The sequence below is a fragment of the Poecilia reticulata genome, linkage group LG5 (assembly GCF_000633615.1).
Source record: "Poecilia reticulata strain Guanapo linkage group LG5, Guppy_female_1.0+MT, whole genome shotgun sequence".
Taxonomy (NCBI): Eukaryota; Metazoa; Chordata; class Actinopteri; order Cyprinodontiformes; family Poeciliidae; genus Poecilia; species Poecilia reticulata.
In genome coordinates, this window is record NC_024335.1 from 8,874,811 (window position 1) to 8,890,228 (window position 15,418).

At 39.3% G+C, this 15,418-nt stretch overlaps 1 protein-coding gene across 1 annotated transcript; it reads left to right on the forward strand.

The window, feature by feature from the left end:
- The first annotated feature begins 1,048 nt into the window (after window positions 1-1,048).
- ipo9 (importin 9) lies at window positions 1,049-15,119 on the forward strand. The gene is made up of 24 exons (XM_008408433.2): window positions 1,049-1,332; window positions 4,996-5,057; window positions 5,226-5,312; window positions 5,478-5,679; window positions 6,029-6,117; window positions 6,271-6,357; window positions 7,032-7,151; window positions 7,258-7,358; window positions 7,525-7,583; window positions 7,683-7,834; window positions 7,917-8,015; window positions 8,900-9,006; window positions 9,140-9,279; window positions 9,559-9,721; window positions 9,950-10,176; window positions 10,323-10,471; window positions 10,619-10,747; window positions 11,325-11,600; window positions 12,029-12,195; window positions 12,309-12,442; window positions 12,581-12,700; window positions 12,815-12,925; window positions 12,997-13,073; window positions 14,021-15,119. Exons 1-24 carry the CDS (start codon window positions 1,173-1,175, stop codon window positions 14,129-14,131), a joined length of 3,129 nt encoding a protein of 1,042 aa, XP_008406655.1. The 5' UTR covers window positions 1,049-1,172; the 3' UTR covers window positions 14,132-15,119.
- The last annotated feature ends 299 nt before the right edge of the window (window positions 15,120-15,418 follow it).

The window sequence follows — 15,418 nt, forward strand, 5'->3', positions numbered from 1 at the left end:
TGATTTATTTCTCATTTAATTTCATATGAAGCTGGTTAATGCTTATATTAGGTCCATTATTGCTTTACCTCAGCATGTTTAACAAAAATGAGACATGATTGTAAAGTTCTCATGGATATTAGTACTTAACTTTCGCTTATTTTACACCCATTAAGTGCAAGTTCTGATTATATGGATGCTACATTAGATTGCAGCACATTTACTGGAGATCATGGATGCAAAAGGCCTCCTTAAAAAAAAAAAGCAGGCTTTTGTGCTGTAGTTAATCTTTAAGTAACTCCTTTCATTGCCACATCCATAAGTCTGGAAGCTGATGATGATCATTTCGGTTAATTCAGTCCTCAGTTTACTCCTGCTCTTTTATAAAAGGAAACCATCAAGGGGTCTGAAAATATGAGTTTAGCTGCTTTACCCCCCCCCCCCCCCCCCCGCCCCATCAAATCAGGCCTTTTTTGGCAGCATAAAATGCATTGAGCAGAGATCCGGTGATTCTGCACAATAGCACCACTTCCTGTATTAAAAGAGCAGCGTTCATCTTTCCTCCTGTTCTAAACGGAGTGATTTATAACTAAAGCACTTTTGATCGATTTCTACATTCACATTTGTGAAATCAATTGGAAAAATGTGCAGTTTATTTGCTTTGAAACTACAATTTTTGTTCAATAAGTAGAAAGAAGTCAACGTTTGTGTTTTTTTCTTTAATATCAAAGACAAATACACTCTACCAGTTTATATTTATATTTATTTAACCATTATTTCACTAGGAATTCCTTGAGATAAAATCTCTTTTTCAAGAGAGACTGCCAAAAGACAAACAGTTACAGAGTACACAAAACGACAATTAAAAAGGTACACGTTTTAAAGTTTTTACTAAAGGTTTATGTGTGGACTACTATTTTGAGTGTGACTTAGACTTTCCAGATATTTTAACTAAAAATCGATATTTAAAAAATGCTGCTTTTCTAAAGCACTTCGTCAACCGCTCCGCTAGAGGGCGCTGTAGCTCAAAAGCACAACCAAAAAACGGAACGACTGAATAATGTTTCCTCCAGCATAGCCCCGCCTCTACTTTTCCATGCATTGGCGCGCTCGGTGGCCGTGGCTCTCTGGCTCCTCTCCTACCCGGGTAGCTGAACTCTCCACAGCGAGCTGCGAGCCTAGACACAGCAGGCATGAGTGCAGCGGGTGACGGTCGGGCCGTCCCGGCTGTCGGACCCGTCCAGCAGGGATTGAAGGAGGCTCTGATTGAGACGCTCACGGCCATCCTGTCTCCGGTGCAAGAAGTGCGCGCCGCCGCTGAGGAGCAGATCAAAGTGCTGGAGGTGACAGAAGGTGAGAAGTGGTCGGGTTATAAACTACACCAATGTTTAACATTTAAGTGTTTTAGCTTCTTTCATTATGCTGGGTGCTGGTTTATTCATGGCTTCAGTGAACTAAGCTAACAGCCGTACTGGACGGACTCTTCCAGGCAGCTAATGTTAGGCCATGTTAGTAGAAGTTATTAAGGACTAAAATGGTATAAGAGCTTGTAAATATGCTCGTTATTTCTAGGACTTGTGATCGCAGTTGTTTTTAGCCTAACGGATTGAAACAGCCCACAGCTATTGGTGTTGCAATGTAATCATTAGCGCGATCCTAGCTTGAGTTGGATACGGCACATGTGAGCGAGGCTGAAGTTGGTATCCAGTTTGGAGCTTTCAATAAAGAGTCATTTCACCACTTTTAAGGGATCTGAACCGCATTTATTCATTTAAAACATCTGAAATAGTATGAAATGGTCATCTTTTCCCAAACGGACTTAACTGATTAGAATTACTTGAAAACGAAACCTTATTGTTTTTGTGAAACGTTTATTAAAATATTCCACATTTTAAGATACCGGTTTCCATACTTTCCAGCTTTCAACCCACAAAATGTAATTATCTATCTCTAATTTTGGAAATCAGCCTTCTTAAGATCAAAAAGGCATTTAATTTCCCTTTTTGTGTTTTAAAAATAGACTAAAGTTTTCACAAATCCCAAACTGTTGAAAAAAAGTCTTTGGTCAGTGTAGAACATTTGGTTTCAAATATGATGGGGCATTTACATTATTATGGTTTATAATGTAATAAACATRACAGTAGACATTTCAACCATTTACTGTGGTTGAAATGTACAAAATATATTGAAACCATCATTATGTGTTCAAGCCTCAGAAGATCCAAGACATCTTCTAAATAATCTGCATCTTCAGTTCATTGTTGACTTGAACAGTTTTAAAACTTGACCACATCAATGGTGAACTAAATGCTAAAAAAAATGAAGTTAATATAATTTTATTTGGATATAAAGTCCAATATGGGTAAAGTGTTCTTAAAGAGTTATTCAAATCAGATTTACTCATTCTAACCTTGGTGACTTTCAAGCATTAACATGATTTTAAATCACCTGCACCCAATGCAGAATAATTCAGTTTAGATTAGCAGTTTAGTACAAGATCTAGGTGGTTTAAATGTCAAAAGTAAAAAAAAACAAAAAAAACAACTCATAAAATAATGGGTTCTTCACACCAAATTATGTTTTAAGTAACCTGTAAATTGACTGACAAGTCAGGCAATTTATGCCTGACTTGTCAAATAACTGCTTTTTAACTGCCAAGTTAGTTTTAATGCCAAAAAATACATTGAAATCGCATATTTGGGATTTTACGGATATGTTGAAGATTTCATAAATACTCAAGAGTAGTTGAAATGATCTGGCATTGTGGAGGAGTTTTGCTCAAGTTTGCTCAATGCATTTTTTTTAAATTCATTATTTTAACCTGAAAAGTGGTCCCGATTGATTGAATGCGAAATCATTTATTACTGAAGTGTAGCGGATGGAGCTGCGAGTCGGAGGCTAACTTCAGTGTCGTCACACGTATAATCTGTGGCTGTGGTTCRCTGGAGCTCGGGCTGAATTATTACATCAAATGACGTCACTGAAAGAATGGTCAGCGCTTAAAATAAGCAACGTTTTAGTTGGTATTTCTTATAAGGTGACTTAACTAACGTGTTCAAGTAATTCTATAATCCATAAAGCATATGTTTCACACTCAAAGCAACTCTGGTCAGTGTCTCAATTAGCCATTTAGATCCATTTGACAGATTTCCCCACGAAGTGAGCTTCCAGTGAGGGAAGGGGGGAGTTTCCCAAATATCCCTCTATTGAAGCTCCCAGCTTCCTGCAAAAGCAACATCTGAGTCCTAGTTCAGATGCTTCACCAGTGAGATCACATGTTTAAAATTTGTCATTGTAACAGGAGAGGTGAAGTTATGTTCCAGATTTTCTGTTGAATGTTTCCTGCTTAAATTGGTGACACAATTATTCCTTAATTTTCTCATAACCTTAATAAATGTTCATTTTCACAAAAACCTCGTTTTTCAGTTTACCGGTTTTATTTAGAATAATTTGAGTGCATGAATCCATCTACTGAAATAATCTTCCTTCATCTGGAAGAGGAACAAGCCCACGGCATAACAGGGCTCCCGCCATGCCTGTTACAGTGTACATGAGGTGCATTACTACATGTACTTGTATGACATCTAAACCACCTCAAGTGTTTGGTGCAAAACAGCTCAACTACTGGTAATGGCACAGTAATATATATTGTAAGGTAACACAGCCATTTATTTTATTTATTGTTTTTGTTAAAACACATTTTTTTGGGCAAAATCTGCTGTTGGTTACTAAAACTAGTCTCAATGTGAGATTATGAAGTGATGTCTATTTTAAAGCCTTTTACCCATCTGTTTCAGGGATGCCAATAAATTTGTCATCATCTGTACAGTAAGTGTTTCATGGTCAGTAGCTAACGCTCTCCATCTGACCTTCTATTGTCCAACAGTAATCGTGCTGCTGCTGAAAAGTTAATTGAGCGCGCAGTGAGCGGGCGCTGCAGCAGCGCCGACCCTTTCCGCAGGCCCCTCTCTCTGAGGCCGCCGCTCTGCAGGACTGTCAGCACTAACATTGTCTTCTGGCGCCTGATGTCACTTGGTGAAAGCCAGCTAGAGGTGGAGCTGATGAGGTTCATGCTCGTCCTGAACTGTGCATTTTTCTCCCGATCTGCATGCTTGCCATGCCAGGTTGGAATCAGTCGAGTCGGCTCTGCAACCTTTACAACCTGGTAAAGGTTGTAAAGGTTAGCCTAGAGGTTTCTAGGCTAACCTCTCAGGTTAGCCTAGAAAAAAAAAACTGTTTAAAGCTGCAGTTGTTATCTGACGTTTTGAAAAAGAAAGGGGAAAAAAAACATAATTTTAGGTGCATATCGATTCTAGTAGTAAATTTGGTGTCATTATTATTATTTAAAATAAAGCTAAACATAAAATTTTGCATTTTYTCGGTTGGATGGAAAAAGATGTGAAACCTAAAAGCACATAGATTCCAACCTAATGACAGGAAAAACAGAAGTAAAACATATTAGTGGCATCACTGTGGACATTCAATGCAAATATTACAGGAAAAAACAGCTGAAAAACTTGTGTTTGTTATWTTACCTGTAGTTAAAAGCATTAGTTTTATTATTTTAACAAAAATGRTTAAGAGCCATTGTAGAAGGCTCAGAGAGAAAACACCTGCTTTTAGGTACTGATTTTAATGCTTAAGCAAATGGTGCCCATCCTTTTGTACAAATGCTCATAAAAAAATCTCACCATGTTTAAATCTATGTARAACTTAATTATTTCTGCCACTTTAAGCTTCACAGAATTAAATTTTAGTTGGCATTTTGAAATGATAGTCTTGGTGTCAAAGCAGATCTTTGTTGCTGCAGTGGGGTGTTACTGAGTCAGTGCAGTGTTCAATAAGTTACATTTTCTGCATTTGTGTAAATGGAAACTTCTTATATACCATTGTCTTTTTGACCTTCTGCTTACTACATTTCCTGTTTGACATGGTTTGAAACTCATTTGGTCTCATTGTGCATCTTTATAAGAAGTCAGTTTTACCAGCAGCATAATTGACGTTTTTATATTCCAGAGTTTGGCGTCCACCTGGCAGAGCTTACAGTTGACCGTCAGGGAGCGCTCGCCATCCGTCAAGTGAGTACAACTAAGAAATAAAGAGAAGACGCTTGGATTTCTTTCCACATGCATGCATTAAAATCAGRTCTTGTATTCTGCTTGTCATGCTGATACTGACTCGCTGTTTGTCTGTTTCCCCCTATGGGAACTTTTCCAGGTTAACAAGTTTTGGGTTTGTGTTTGCAGTTAGCATCTGTCATCCTGAAGCAGTATGTGGAGACTCACTGGTGCGCCCATTCAGAGAAGTTCAGGCCTCCTGAAACCACAGATCAGGTAAACRTTCAAAGGTGGATTCATCCTCTTCAGACTAGTTTCAGCCCACTCATCCACGTCAGACGCCTGCGGCGATGGCTGTTAAAGATGTCTCAAAGTATTACAGTAAATTYTGACTCCTGAGTGATCTTGTCAAGCCCTCCTCCTCTCATCTTGTCCCATCAGGCTAAAGCCGCCATCAGGGAGCTGCTGCCCAGCGGCCTGCGGGAGTCCATCAGCAAGGTCCGCTCCAGTGTCGCCTACGCCGTGTCGGCCATCGCCCACTGGGACTGGCCTGAGGCGTGGCCACAGCTCTTCACCCTGCTGATGGAGATGCTGGTCAGCGGAGATGTGAACGCAGTTCATGGAGCCATGAGGGTCCTCACAGGTATCTTAAAAAAATAAAATAAACTTCTTTAGACAGTCACAGCTTGGTTTAGTCTAAACTTTCAGTGGTCTCTTAATCTCTTCAGGCTGATTTTATTGTGTTTGGACATTATGTTTCTTTGTGTATTCACTTATTTTATATTGGTGTCCCTTTTGTCAGACTTCAATCTATACAAAATGTTTTTTAATGATGATACCAAGTATTTGGAGAGCCCATCATTGGATAGGTGTTGCTAATCAAGCTTGTATGCATTATTTATAATAGTGAAATTCCAAAACTGAGGTTGCATTTAGGAACAAATCATTTTTTCCTTTAATTTGAATTTTATTTTGGATGCCCTCCTTTCCAGAATTCACCCGTGAGGTGACAGACACTCAGATGCCTCTGGTGGCTCCAGTCATCCTACCTGAGATGTACAAGATCTTTACCATGGCTGAGGTGTTGCAGCAGTATTGTCTGTTTTATTTATGGAACCAATAAGCACCTGTAAAATAACCAGCTGTCCATATCAATGTATTTTGCGCATCTCTAACTTTATGCTTTTCTCTGTGCGATACAGTACTTCTCCCTCATGTTTGCTAATAATCTCAGGTTTACAGCATCCGTACCCGTTCCAGAGCAGTGGAGATCTTCACCACATGTGCAAACCTCATCTGTGCTATTGAAGAGCTTGAAAAGGTGAAGCCAGTTTCACATCAACACCTGTCTGATTCATGAGACATCCGTTTCAAAATATGATTTCCATTATTTGTGATGTTTTAGAACTTTTCTGCCTCAGTATTTCTGAAACGTTCTTGTGGCAAATATTTCAATCAACCCAGTTTCTTTGCTTTTGTTTTTTCTGATAGTCACAGCAGTAATGAAGCCAAAACTGTATAAAAAATAGATACATTTTGCATTTCAGAAAAATTTAGTTCTTTTTTAAAATTCTGTTAAAAAAAACTCTCCCATTAATTATCTTTTACAATCCAATTATTAATCGGTTAATCAAAAAAAAAAATCAACAGATTAGCCCTACATTTCATTTCATTAGGTCAAGCAAAAGACCTGATTTTTTTTTTTTTCCATTTTTATGTTAAAAGTATTATTTTAGTTGCAGAAACATCCTTTGCTACAAGTATTCACTTAAGGAATGTTGTTGCATTTTAGGCAGTAACATGCTTATTTTCTAACAAATTAATTAATTTACTAAATAAATTATTAGATTATTTACATCTTCTGACTGAATCAGTTATTTTTTAATGCGATTGTCTGAATCAGTTATTATAATAAATCCTTATTGCAGCCTTACTTTTTTTCCCCAGATACTTATTTATTTGTGAATGATKATATCTCTGTGTATTTATGTTCAGGGTGCTGCTAAAGCGTTGATCTTCCCGGTGGTGCAGCAGTTTACAGAAGCGTTTGTGCAGGCTCTGCAGATGCCTGATGGACCCTCGTCTGACAGCGGCCTCAAGATGGAAGTCCTGAAGGTGAGAGGTTGAGATTGGAAGCCTCTCTGTTACAGATGTTTGTAAAGGCTACAAGAAATACATGTTCATGTTTTTTTGTTTTGTTTTGTTTTGGTTTTTTTCACAGGCAGTAACGGCTTTAGTGAAGAACTTCCCCAAACCGATGGTTTCGTCTATGCAGCAGATATTACCCATCGTCTGGAATACACTGACTGAAAGTGCAGCTTTATATCCCTCACATCACCAGATTTATGTTAATTACTGGTTATAGTTTTTCTGCTAATAAATCTGCGCTTTAGTTTTTTATTTTTTATTTATTTAAAAATTTTAAAATCAAAACATCTGAAAGATAAATACTTTGTTTCAGTTTGTTAGTCCTTAGTTTTTAATTCACTTATGTAAGAACTGAAGTCAACTACACTGAGGAAGTGGACGACCCCGTTGACTCAGACGGTTAGCAAAATCCACCTCCTCCAGTCTATTCTTTACATTCCCCTATTTCCTCCCTTCGAATTCTACATCAACGTTTTTATCCTGCACTCATTTTTCCAGGAGAGGTTTTGGGCTTTGAGAATCTGGTGTTCAGCATCTTTGAGTTTGTCCACACGCTGCTGGAGAACAACAAGTTCAAGAGCACGGTGCGGAAAGCTCTGCCAGAGCTCATCTACTACATCATCCTCTACATGCAGATCACAGAGGACCAGGTGAGGAACCGCCGACGTGTAATTCTGCCAGATCCTGCGAGAAATCATTTTGTCTTGACTGAACGGCGCTTCCCATGATTAGGTCAAAGTTTGGACGGCAAACCCGCAGCAGTTTGTWGAGGATGAGGATGATGACACTTTCTCCTACTCTGTCCGGATCTCTGCTCAGGACCTGCTGCTGGTGAGCTTCACATAAAACAAAGAGCTTGTGGTCAGCAGTGGTCAGCTGCAGTTCAGCCTGTCCATAGGGACAACTTGCACTCAGATTATGGACAAAAAATAGATGTTTGTTACATTTCCCTTGACATCTATTTCTCATGTATGAGTTAAAGGACTATTCTGGAACAATTAATTGCGATTAATCAATTATTGAAAAAGTCATCAATTACTTTAGGAATAAATTACTCATTAACTGTWGTATACAAACTCTAAAAAGGCAAGTTTGCTGAAAGAACAACATAGTCTGAGCTGTAATTAAGCTAAAACTGCACAAAAATATATACATCATACTAAAAATATGTTCTACCCAACACTCCTCAAGTAGCATAGTTTTGACTTCACCTGGTTCTGTAAGAATAAATAATAAAAAAAATCTTCTGAGCACCTTTTGTGATCCAATTATTAATTGGTTAATCCAAAAAATAATCAACAGATGAATCCTACATTGTATTGAAGTTAAGTCGAGTAGAATGGGTTGAGCTTTTCGCATGTTGGATGTTTTTTTTCTTTTTTTTTGCAAGTTGCAAATGATAAAGTGTATACCAAAGAAATGCAATGTTGTTACATTTCAGCAATAAAACGTTTTCCTTATTTTAAAAACAAAAATATTATTAGAAATACCTTTGAAATTTATTTTTGAAAGATTTGTCTAATATTAGCATATAAGTGGTTAAATGAAAAATCTGCGAAATGTGCCGATTTACTTTACCCAATGAATCGATAGAACAATCAATTAATAGAATGATCGTAGTTGCTACCCCACAAGAGAGCACTTTGAGTTGTGTGCGTGTGTGAGTGTGTGAGTGAGTGTGAGTGATGGTGCTGAAGGCTCGCTTGTTGTTGCAGGCTGTAGCTGCAGAGTTCCAGAATGAAAGTGCAGCAGCGCTGGCAGCAGCTGCAACCAGACACCTCCAGGAGGCAGAACAAGCTAAAAATGGTGGCAGTGAGCACTGGTGAGGGGAGGACAGCGACTCAAATGGCYTTTAGTTAGGAAATGTGTTCAAGTCTTTGCTTTCAAGTAGAGTAAGGGAATTTGTTGTTCATATGTTTTGGTTTTTTTTTTTTTCTTTCTGTTTTCCTGACTAGGTGGAAGATTCATGAGGCCTGCATGTTGGCCCTCGGTTCAGTCAAGACCATCATTACAGAGAACGTGAAGAACGGTCGGATTCAGTTTGACATGCACGGTTTTCTGGCCGGCGTCATCCTGGCCGACCTTAATCTCACAGGTGAGAGAGTCAGATGTGTACAGGCACAAAAATACGCACAACATTTTGTCATTGTTCAATGTTAAATTGGATTAAACATTTTCTTGTTTTAGATCATTTTCCTATTTTTCTGTTAGAAACGGGTTGTTGTTTTTTTTTACCCCTTTGTTTAATGTTAAGAAAATAACTTGTGGCTCTGACAAAAAAAAAAGAAATAACTTAATCAACTGATGTGCTCCATAAAGTTGGTTTCTGTTTTTTTGTCTTGTTTTTACAGTCTTTTGTTTTCTTGTTCCTCAGCTGCATCCCCGTTCCTTCTGGGCCGCGCTCTGTGGGCGGCCAGTCGCTTCACTGCAGCCATGTCTCCTGAACTCATCCAGCAGTTTCTCCAGGCCACAGTCAGCGGTCTCCATGACAGCCAGCCTCCATCCGTCCGCATCTCGGCGGTCCGGGCCATCTGGGGGTGAGCTCACTGTTTGCTGTGGTTTAGCTTTGGATGATRAYGTCCATTTACCGTCTCTTACTGGACCCCGTACAAGTGTTCATATCAGAATTATAATCTCTAATGTAGTTCACAGGGCTTTTTATGTGCTGGACCAACACATGGTTGTGAAGTGGAAAGAAATTGAAATCTGTGAACTACGTACAATTTTATTCATGCCTTGCTTTTTTGTTGTTGTTGTTTTTTTAGTTACTGTGACCAGTTGAAGCTGTCRGAGAGCACGCACATCCTTCAGCCTTTCCTCCCCAGCATACTGGAGGGACTGGTCCAGCTTGCTGCCCAATTCAGCTCAGAGGTGCTCACACTCGTCATGGAGACGCTCTGCATCGTCTGCACCGTGGACCCGGCCTTCACCACCAGCGCCGAGAACAAGATATGCCCGCTCACAATCGCCATTTTCCTCAAATATAACAATGGTACTTCTGCAGCTGCATTGACCAGAATCACTTCCTGGAACACCTTCTTCCTATTAACCCAACTTTATCTCCAGTACATTCAGTTCTTATCTTTATTTAAAGCTTTAATCTTTTAGAAGTGACCTTTTCTCGTCTTTCCCCGTCAGACCCCGTGGTGGCCTCCCTGGCTCAGGACATCTTTAAGGAGCTGGCTCAGATCGAAGGCTGTCAGGGCCCCATGCAGATGCGACTCATTCCCACACTAATTAGCATTATGCAGGCGCCACCTGATAAGATCCCCTCTGGACTCTGTGCTGTAAGTGCAACATATCATTTATGTTATTTACCTGCAGAGGTTGTGTTAAGCAAATGTTTTCTTGATTTCTGTTGTTGTTTGATTCATCGGTTCTTTCGATGTTTTGATTCCTTGGAGTTGCACTCATTTATTCCTCYGTCTCTGCAGACATCAATAGACATTCTGGCCACAGTGGTCCGAAACACAAAGCCCCCTCTGTCAGAGCTGTTGGTGTGTCAGGCCTTTCCTGTGGTAGCRCAGTGCACCTTACGAACTGATGACCACACAATAATGCAGGTAATAAAAGCTTCATAAATTCACATATATGTAGTTTTATTTTTCCCCCGCAAAACTTTTCTGTCGAGCAAAAATTTGAATTGCACATACAGATTGTCATCATTATGKKTTGAGACTTGAGGCAGTTGAGGTTACCTGTAACTAGCTGCTAACAGACTTGCTAGGTAGATAGTGAGCTTTTTTGCTCTATTACGGGTAAATGCAAATTTATCACCAGTTGGCTGGACGAYGTTTGTTTTCACCACTCTCTCACTCATACTGCCAGCCTATTCAAGGCTACATGCATTTTGTGCAAAAACTTGGCACCGTGGGTGTTAAAGAGCCAACTRTGCTGTGAAAAGCACAAAGCCGCCGGCMAAAACGCAAACAAATGCAGAAAATATCAGTTTTTGCTATGCTTGATTTTAATACAGCAGGATCCTCCAACTATTCCCAATATTTTTAGTTTTTCTGGTCTTTGATTTCATTCAAGGTGGCATTAAAAGGTCTTAATTTAGACTTTTTTTGAATTCTGGTATTAGAAGTTGAAACGATGAGTAATCAGGGAATTTTCTCATGTTTCTTTCCGTCTCGCCAGAACGGAGGCGAGTGCCTRCGAGCGTACGTCTCTATCGCCCTGGAGCAGATTGCCCAGTGGAGGGACGAGCAGGGCAACAGCGGCCTGTGGTACGTCATGCAGGTAGTCAACCAGCTGCTGGACCCCCGGACCTCTGAGTCCACGGCGGTCTTCGTGGGACGGCTGGTGTCCACTCTGATCTCCCGGGCTGGGACGGAGCTTGGGGACCAGCTGGATCACATCCTCAGAGCCATTTTGAGCAAAATGCAGCAAGCCGAGGCTCTGAGCGTCATGCAGGTAGGCAGGAGAGATGGAAGGAYAGGCTAATCTCAGTAAATCAGAATCCCAGCAGTTCAGCTCAAAAACCAAAACTCATATAGGTTGATTACACACAGATAATTATATTGCAAGCATTTTCTTTTTATCATGATTGTTATGGCTGACAGAAAGTAAAACCAAAAATAGTGCTGCTCAGACAAAATGTATAATGTTACAGTAAGCATATTTTTGGATCAGAATTATCCTACTGTGAAGTATTTCCATGTATATGACAGAAATATTCCTCTGTTTGCAATAAATCTTTCACTCCYTGTATTGAATTACTGAAATAAAAAAAACTTTWGATGATTTTCTCATTAACTGAGATGCATCTATATTGGTAGACATTCACTGTTTTTTCTTGGCGWTGCCTTGTTTCCTGATCTGTCTCCCTTCTCATCCTGCAGTCTCTCATCATGGTGTTTGCCCACCTGGTCCACTCCCAGCTGGAGCCTCTGCTGGARTTTCTGTGCAGTCTGCCAGGGCCGACGGGAAAACCTGCCTTGGAGTTCGTCATGACGGAGTGGATGAGCAGGCAGCATCTTTTCTACGGGCAGTATGAGGGTAAAGTCAGGTCAGACGACTTTATTTTCTTGCATATGTTTTTGCTTTCGTTGTGCTGGAACTTCACTTATCTTCCCTCGCCTCCCTCAAACTGTCTCCATCTTTGTGCACTTATCCGTGCAGCACTGTGGCGCTGTGCAAACTTCTGCAGCATGGCATAAACGCTGACGACAAGCGACTTCAGGACATCGTGGTTAAGGGAGAAGAAATCTACAATCCTGAAGACGGCATTCGCACTCGCTCCAAATCTGCCAAAAGTAAATCTAAACTGTTGAGAAAGTTGAGGGACAATAAATTCTCATTTTTGTGGCACATATGTTTTCATTTTTGGAATGTAGTAAATTAAATTTATGTTGTTTTATTATACTTATGTTTTTGATGATTGGTTTTTATAGACCCAGAACGCTGGACGAACATTCCTTTACTTGTGAAAATCTTTAAACTGATCATCAACGAGTTATCGACGGTGGTGGAATCAAACGCCAGCAGGGTGAACGCTGCCGACTGGAGCCACGGTGAGGAGYAGCGATGAAAATAGTCAATCCTCTASTATTTGTTCTGATTGGAGTTTTATTTTGCAACGTTTTTCCCAATAAARCCAGCACGGCYGTTTTCTGTKTCTGTCTCAGATTCCAGCGGCATGTGGGACGACCAGGAGGACGGGGAGGGAGAGGATGATGATGAGGACGAAGGATTAGCAGGGCAACTGCTCTCCGATCTCATTTCCTCTAACAAATATGGTAAAGTATTTCTGTTKAGTGTCTTGGTTTTACCTGAATTGACATTTTTAATGCTGGTATTATTTTGATAGATGACGATTATTATGAGGATGATGAGGAGGATGATCCAGACGCATTGAAAGACCCCATTTATCAGATCGACCTTCAGGTACATGCTCACTTTTTAGTTCATTTGTATTAGAGACGCACCGATCCGGTATTAGTATTTGCATCGATTCCGATATTGAAAAAAAACCCATCTAGAKCGGGTGTCTGTGACAATGTGCCTGATTGTCTGATCAATGAGCWCAGGTCTATTCAGTCTAATTCTATGCTATGTTCTGAACGAATTCATGCTTTATTATTTATTTTAAATTATCTTTAGAATTCCTTTTTGCACTTCCTGAATCGTTTGAAAGTTTTTTTTTTTGCTGTTTGTGTTTACATATTTGACCAAAATAGTACACCTGTTGTTTTTGTCAGTATCTTTATCATTTATTTTCCATTGACTGTTATAGTCCTATTTGCACTGACTGAAAAACATAAGTTGATGTTTTTACATGTTTGACTAAGTTTGTGAAGCTATTGATGTATTTAATTGTACTGTACTGGTGGAGAGTCATCAAACAATTTTGTAATTCGRTACATTATGTCTGCATAAAAAATAAAAAAATAGAACGTTGTACGTCAATTCAGCTGTTTTTCTATATTGGATCAATAAATCTAAACCTCAGATATCTGTATCAATATCAGGAGTGAAAAAAGTGGATTGGTGCAGCTATAATTTGTATGTTTTTGTCTGTTTGTCTAACCTGTCGTCCAGCTATCCAGAGACAATTTTCTGATTAAAATATTTAATTTTGACCACAGTAAAAAAGTGTCTACCAATRAGTCATAGTGGACTTTAATATTTACACTTTGAAACAGCCCATTTAAATTGACTGAAAATTCTGGAAATTTAAATCTGCCAAGACAATATTGCAAAATGAAAATTGTTCGTTTAACAGATTTTTTTTTTTTCCTTATGCATAGTTTTTTTTTTTTAAATATGAACTAATAGTTATTTTCAGTCATTTATAAAGATTTCTCTTAATACTCCACTCTTTCTCTCCTCAGGCTTACCTGACAGACTTTCTGACACAGTTTGCTCAGCAGCCATGCTACAGCATGTTCTCAAACCACCTCAACAACGCTGAGAGACAAACCCTGCAGTCTATAGGCCTGTAGCCGTGCTGTTTGATACTCCAACTCATCTTCCATCAACGCCACCCTGAAATGTCCCTCTGTCGCCYTGTGACGCCACTCATGATACATTTAAGACTAAGTGAAAGGACAGAAGGACAAAGGTCGATGGAGGCAGGAGGGGCACAACTTGGAAAAGAACTTGTGCAGTTAACGTTGACTTCCTTTTTTTACTTCATGTGAATGATGAGATGAAGGACCTTGCCGACGCTAAGAGGCTGGACAAGTCTCATCCTAAAAGGTCAAACATACRCTTGAAGACCTTCAGTCTGGACAAGAAAAGGGACAGGTCTTYGCTGAGAAGGACTAATGAATCTCAACATCTGGGCCGACTGTAATTTAGCCTATCATATTTGTGTTTCTATCCGCAGTGGAAATGCAACATGGTAAATTTTTCCGAAAGACTTTACACTGGCTGAAGGAAATCTACCATTTTAGTGAGAAGAGTCTCTGGTGGCCTTATGTTCCAGAAAAACAGTGACTGTTTGACAGGAAATGCAAAGCTCTTAGACCAGCTGTCATATCTCGGGGTTTGGTGGGAATTGGGGAATTCACACTGTTGCCATTTTGAATTAATGCCTTGTCATTTCATTGTATCTATTGAAGTTTAGAATAAAAATATTTCTAAATAAAAGCTCCTAGCAGGAGATTTACAAGTTTTTTTTATGTGTTAGACCCTGAAAACTGTAAACTTCTATCTGGAAAAGTATGCAAATGACTGAATACAATTACATTTCATGCTGTTTCGAGCTGTTTTAACATTTTTTTGGAACATTTCAAATGATCATTAAAAAATGTACTTGGTTTGTCAATGTTGCRTTGCCATGAAACAGCAATATATATCTATGATAGAGCCCCTTCAATCCCTTTTGATCAATAGTTACACAATCAAAAAGGGGCCATCTAGCGCCATGTTTTTCATTGAATTCTTAATTTGTCTTTATCTCATATTTTTGACAGTTTATATTGTTTGGCTTCACAAGAAAGGGTGTTGTGAAGGTACAAATTACACTGCTAAATCATCCGTGAGGACGGGGTGAGAAAAGCGAAGATGCGTTCAGGATAGCTCGAAGTCGTAAGCTACACGTAACCATTTAACAGTATTTACTAAATACATTGRCCGAGCGGTCCGGTCTTTGCACAAAAGTTATATCTGTAATATATTATAATTTTATGAAGTTTTTTCTGAGACATTATAGCTTTATTCGCATTAAATGTCCTAATAAAGGGTGATTCCTTGAGCGGGTTTTTTTTTCCATGTAGACCGCGAAG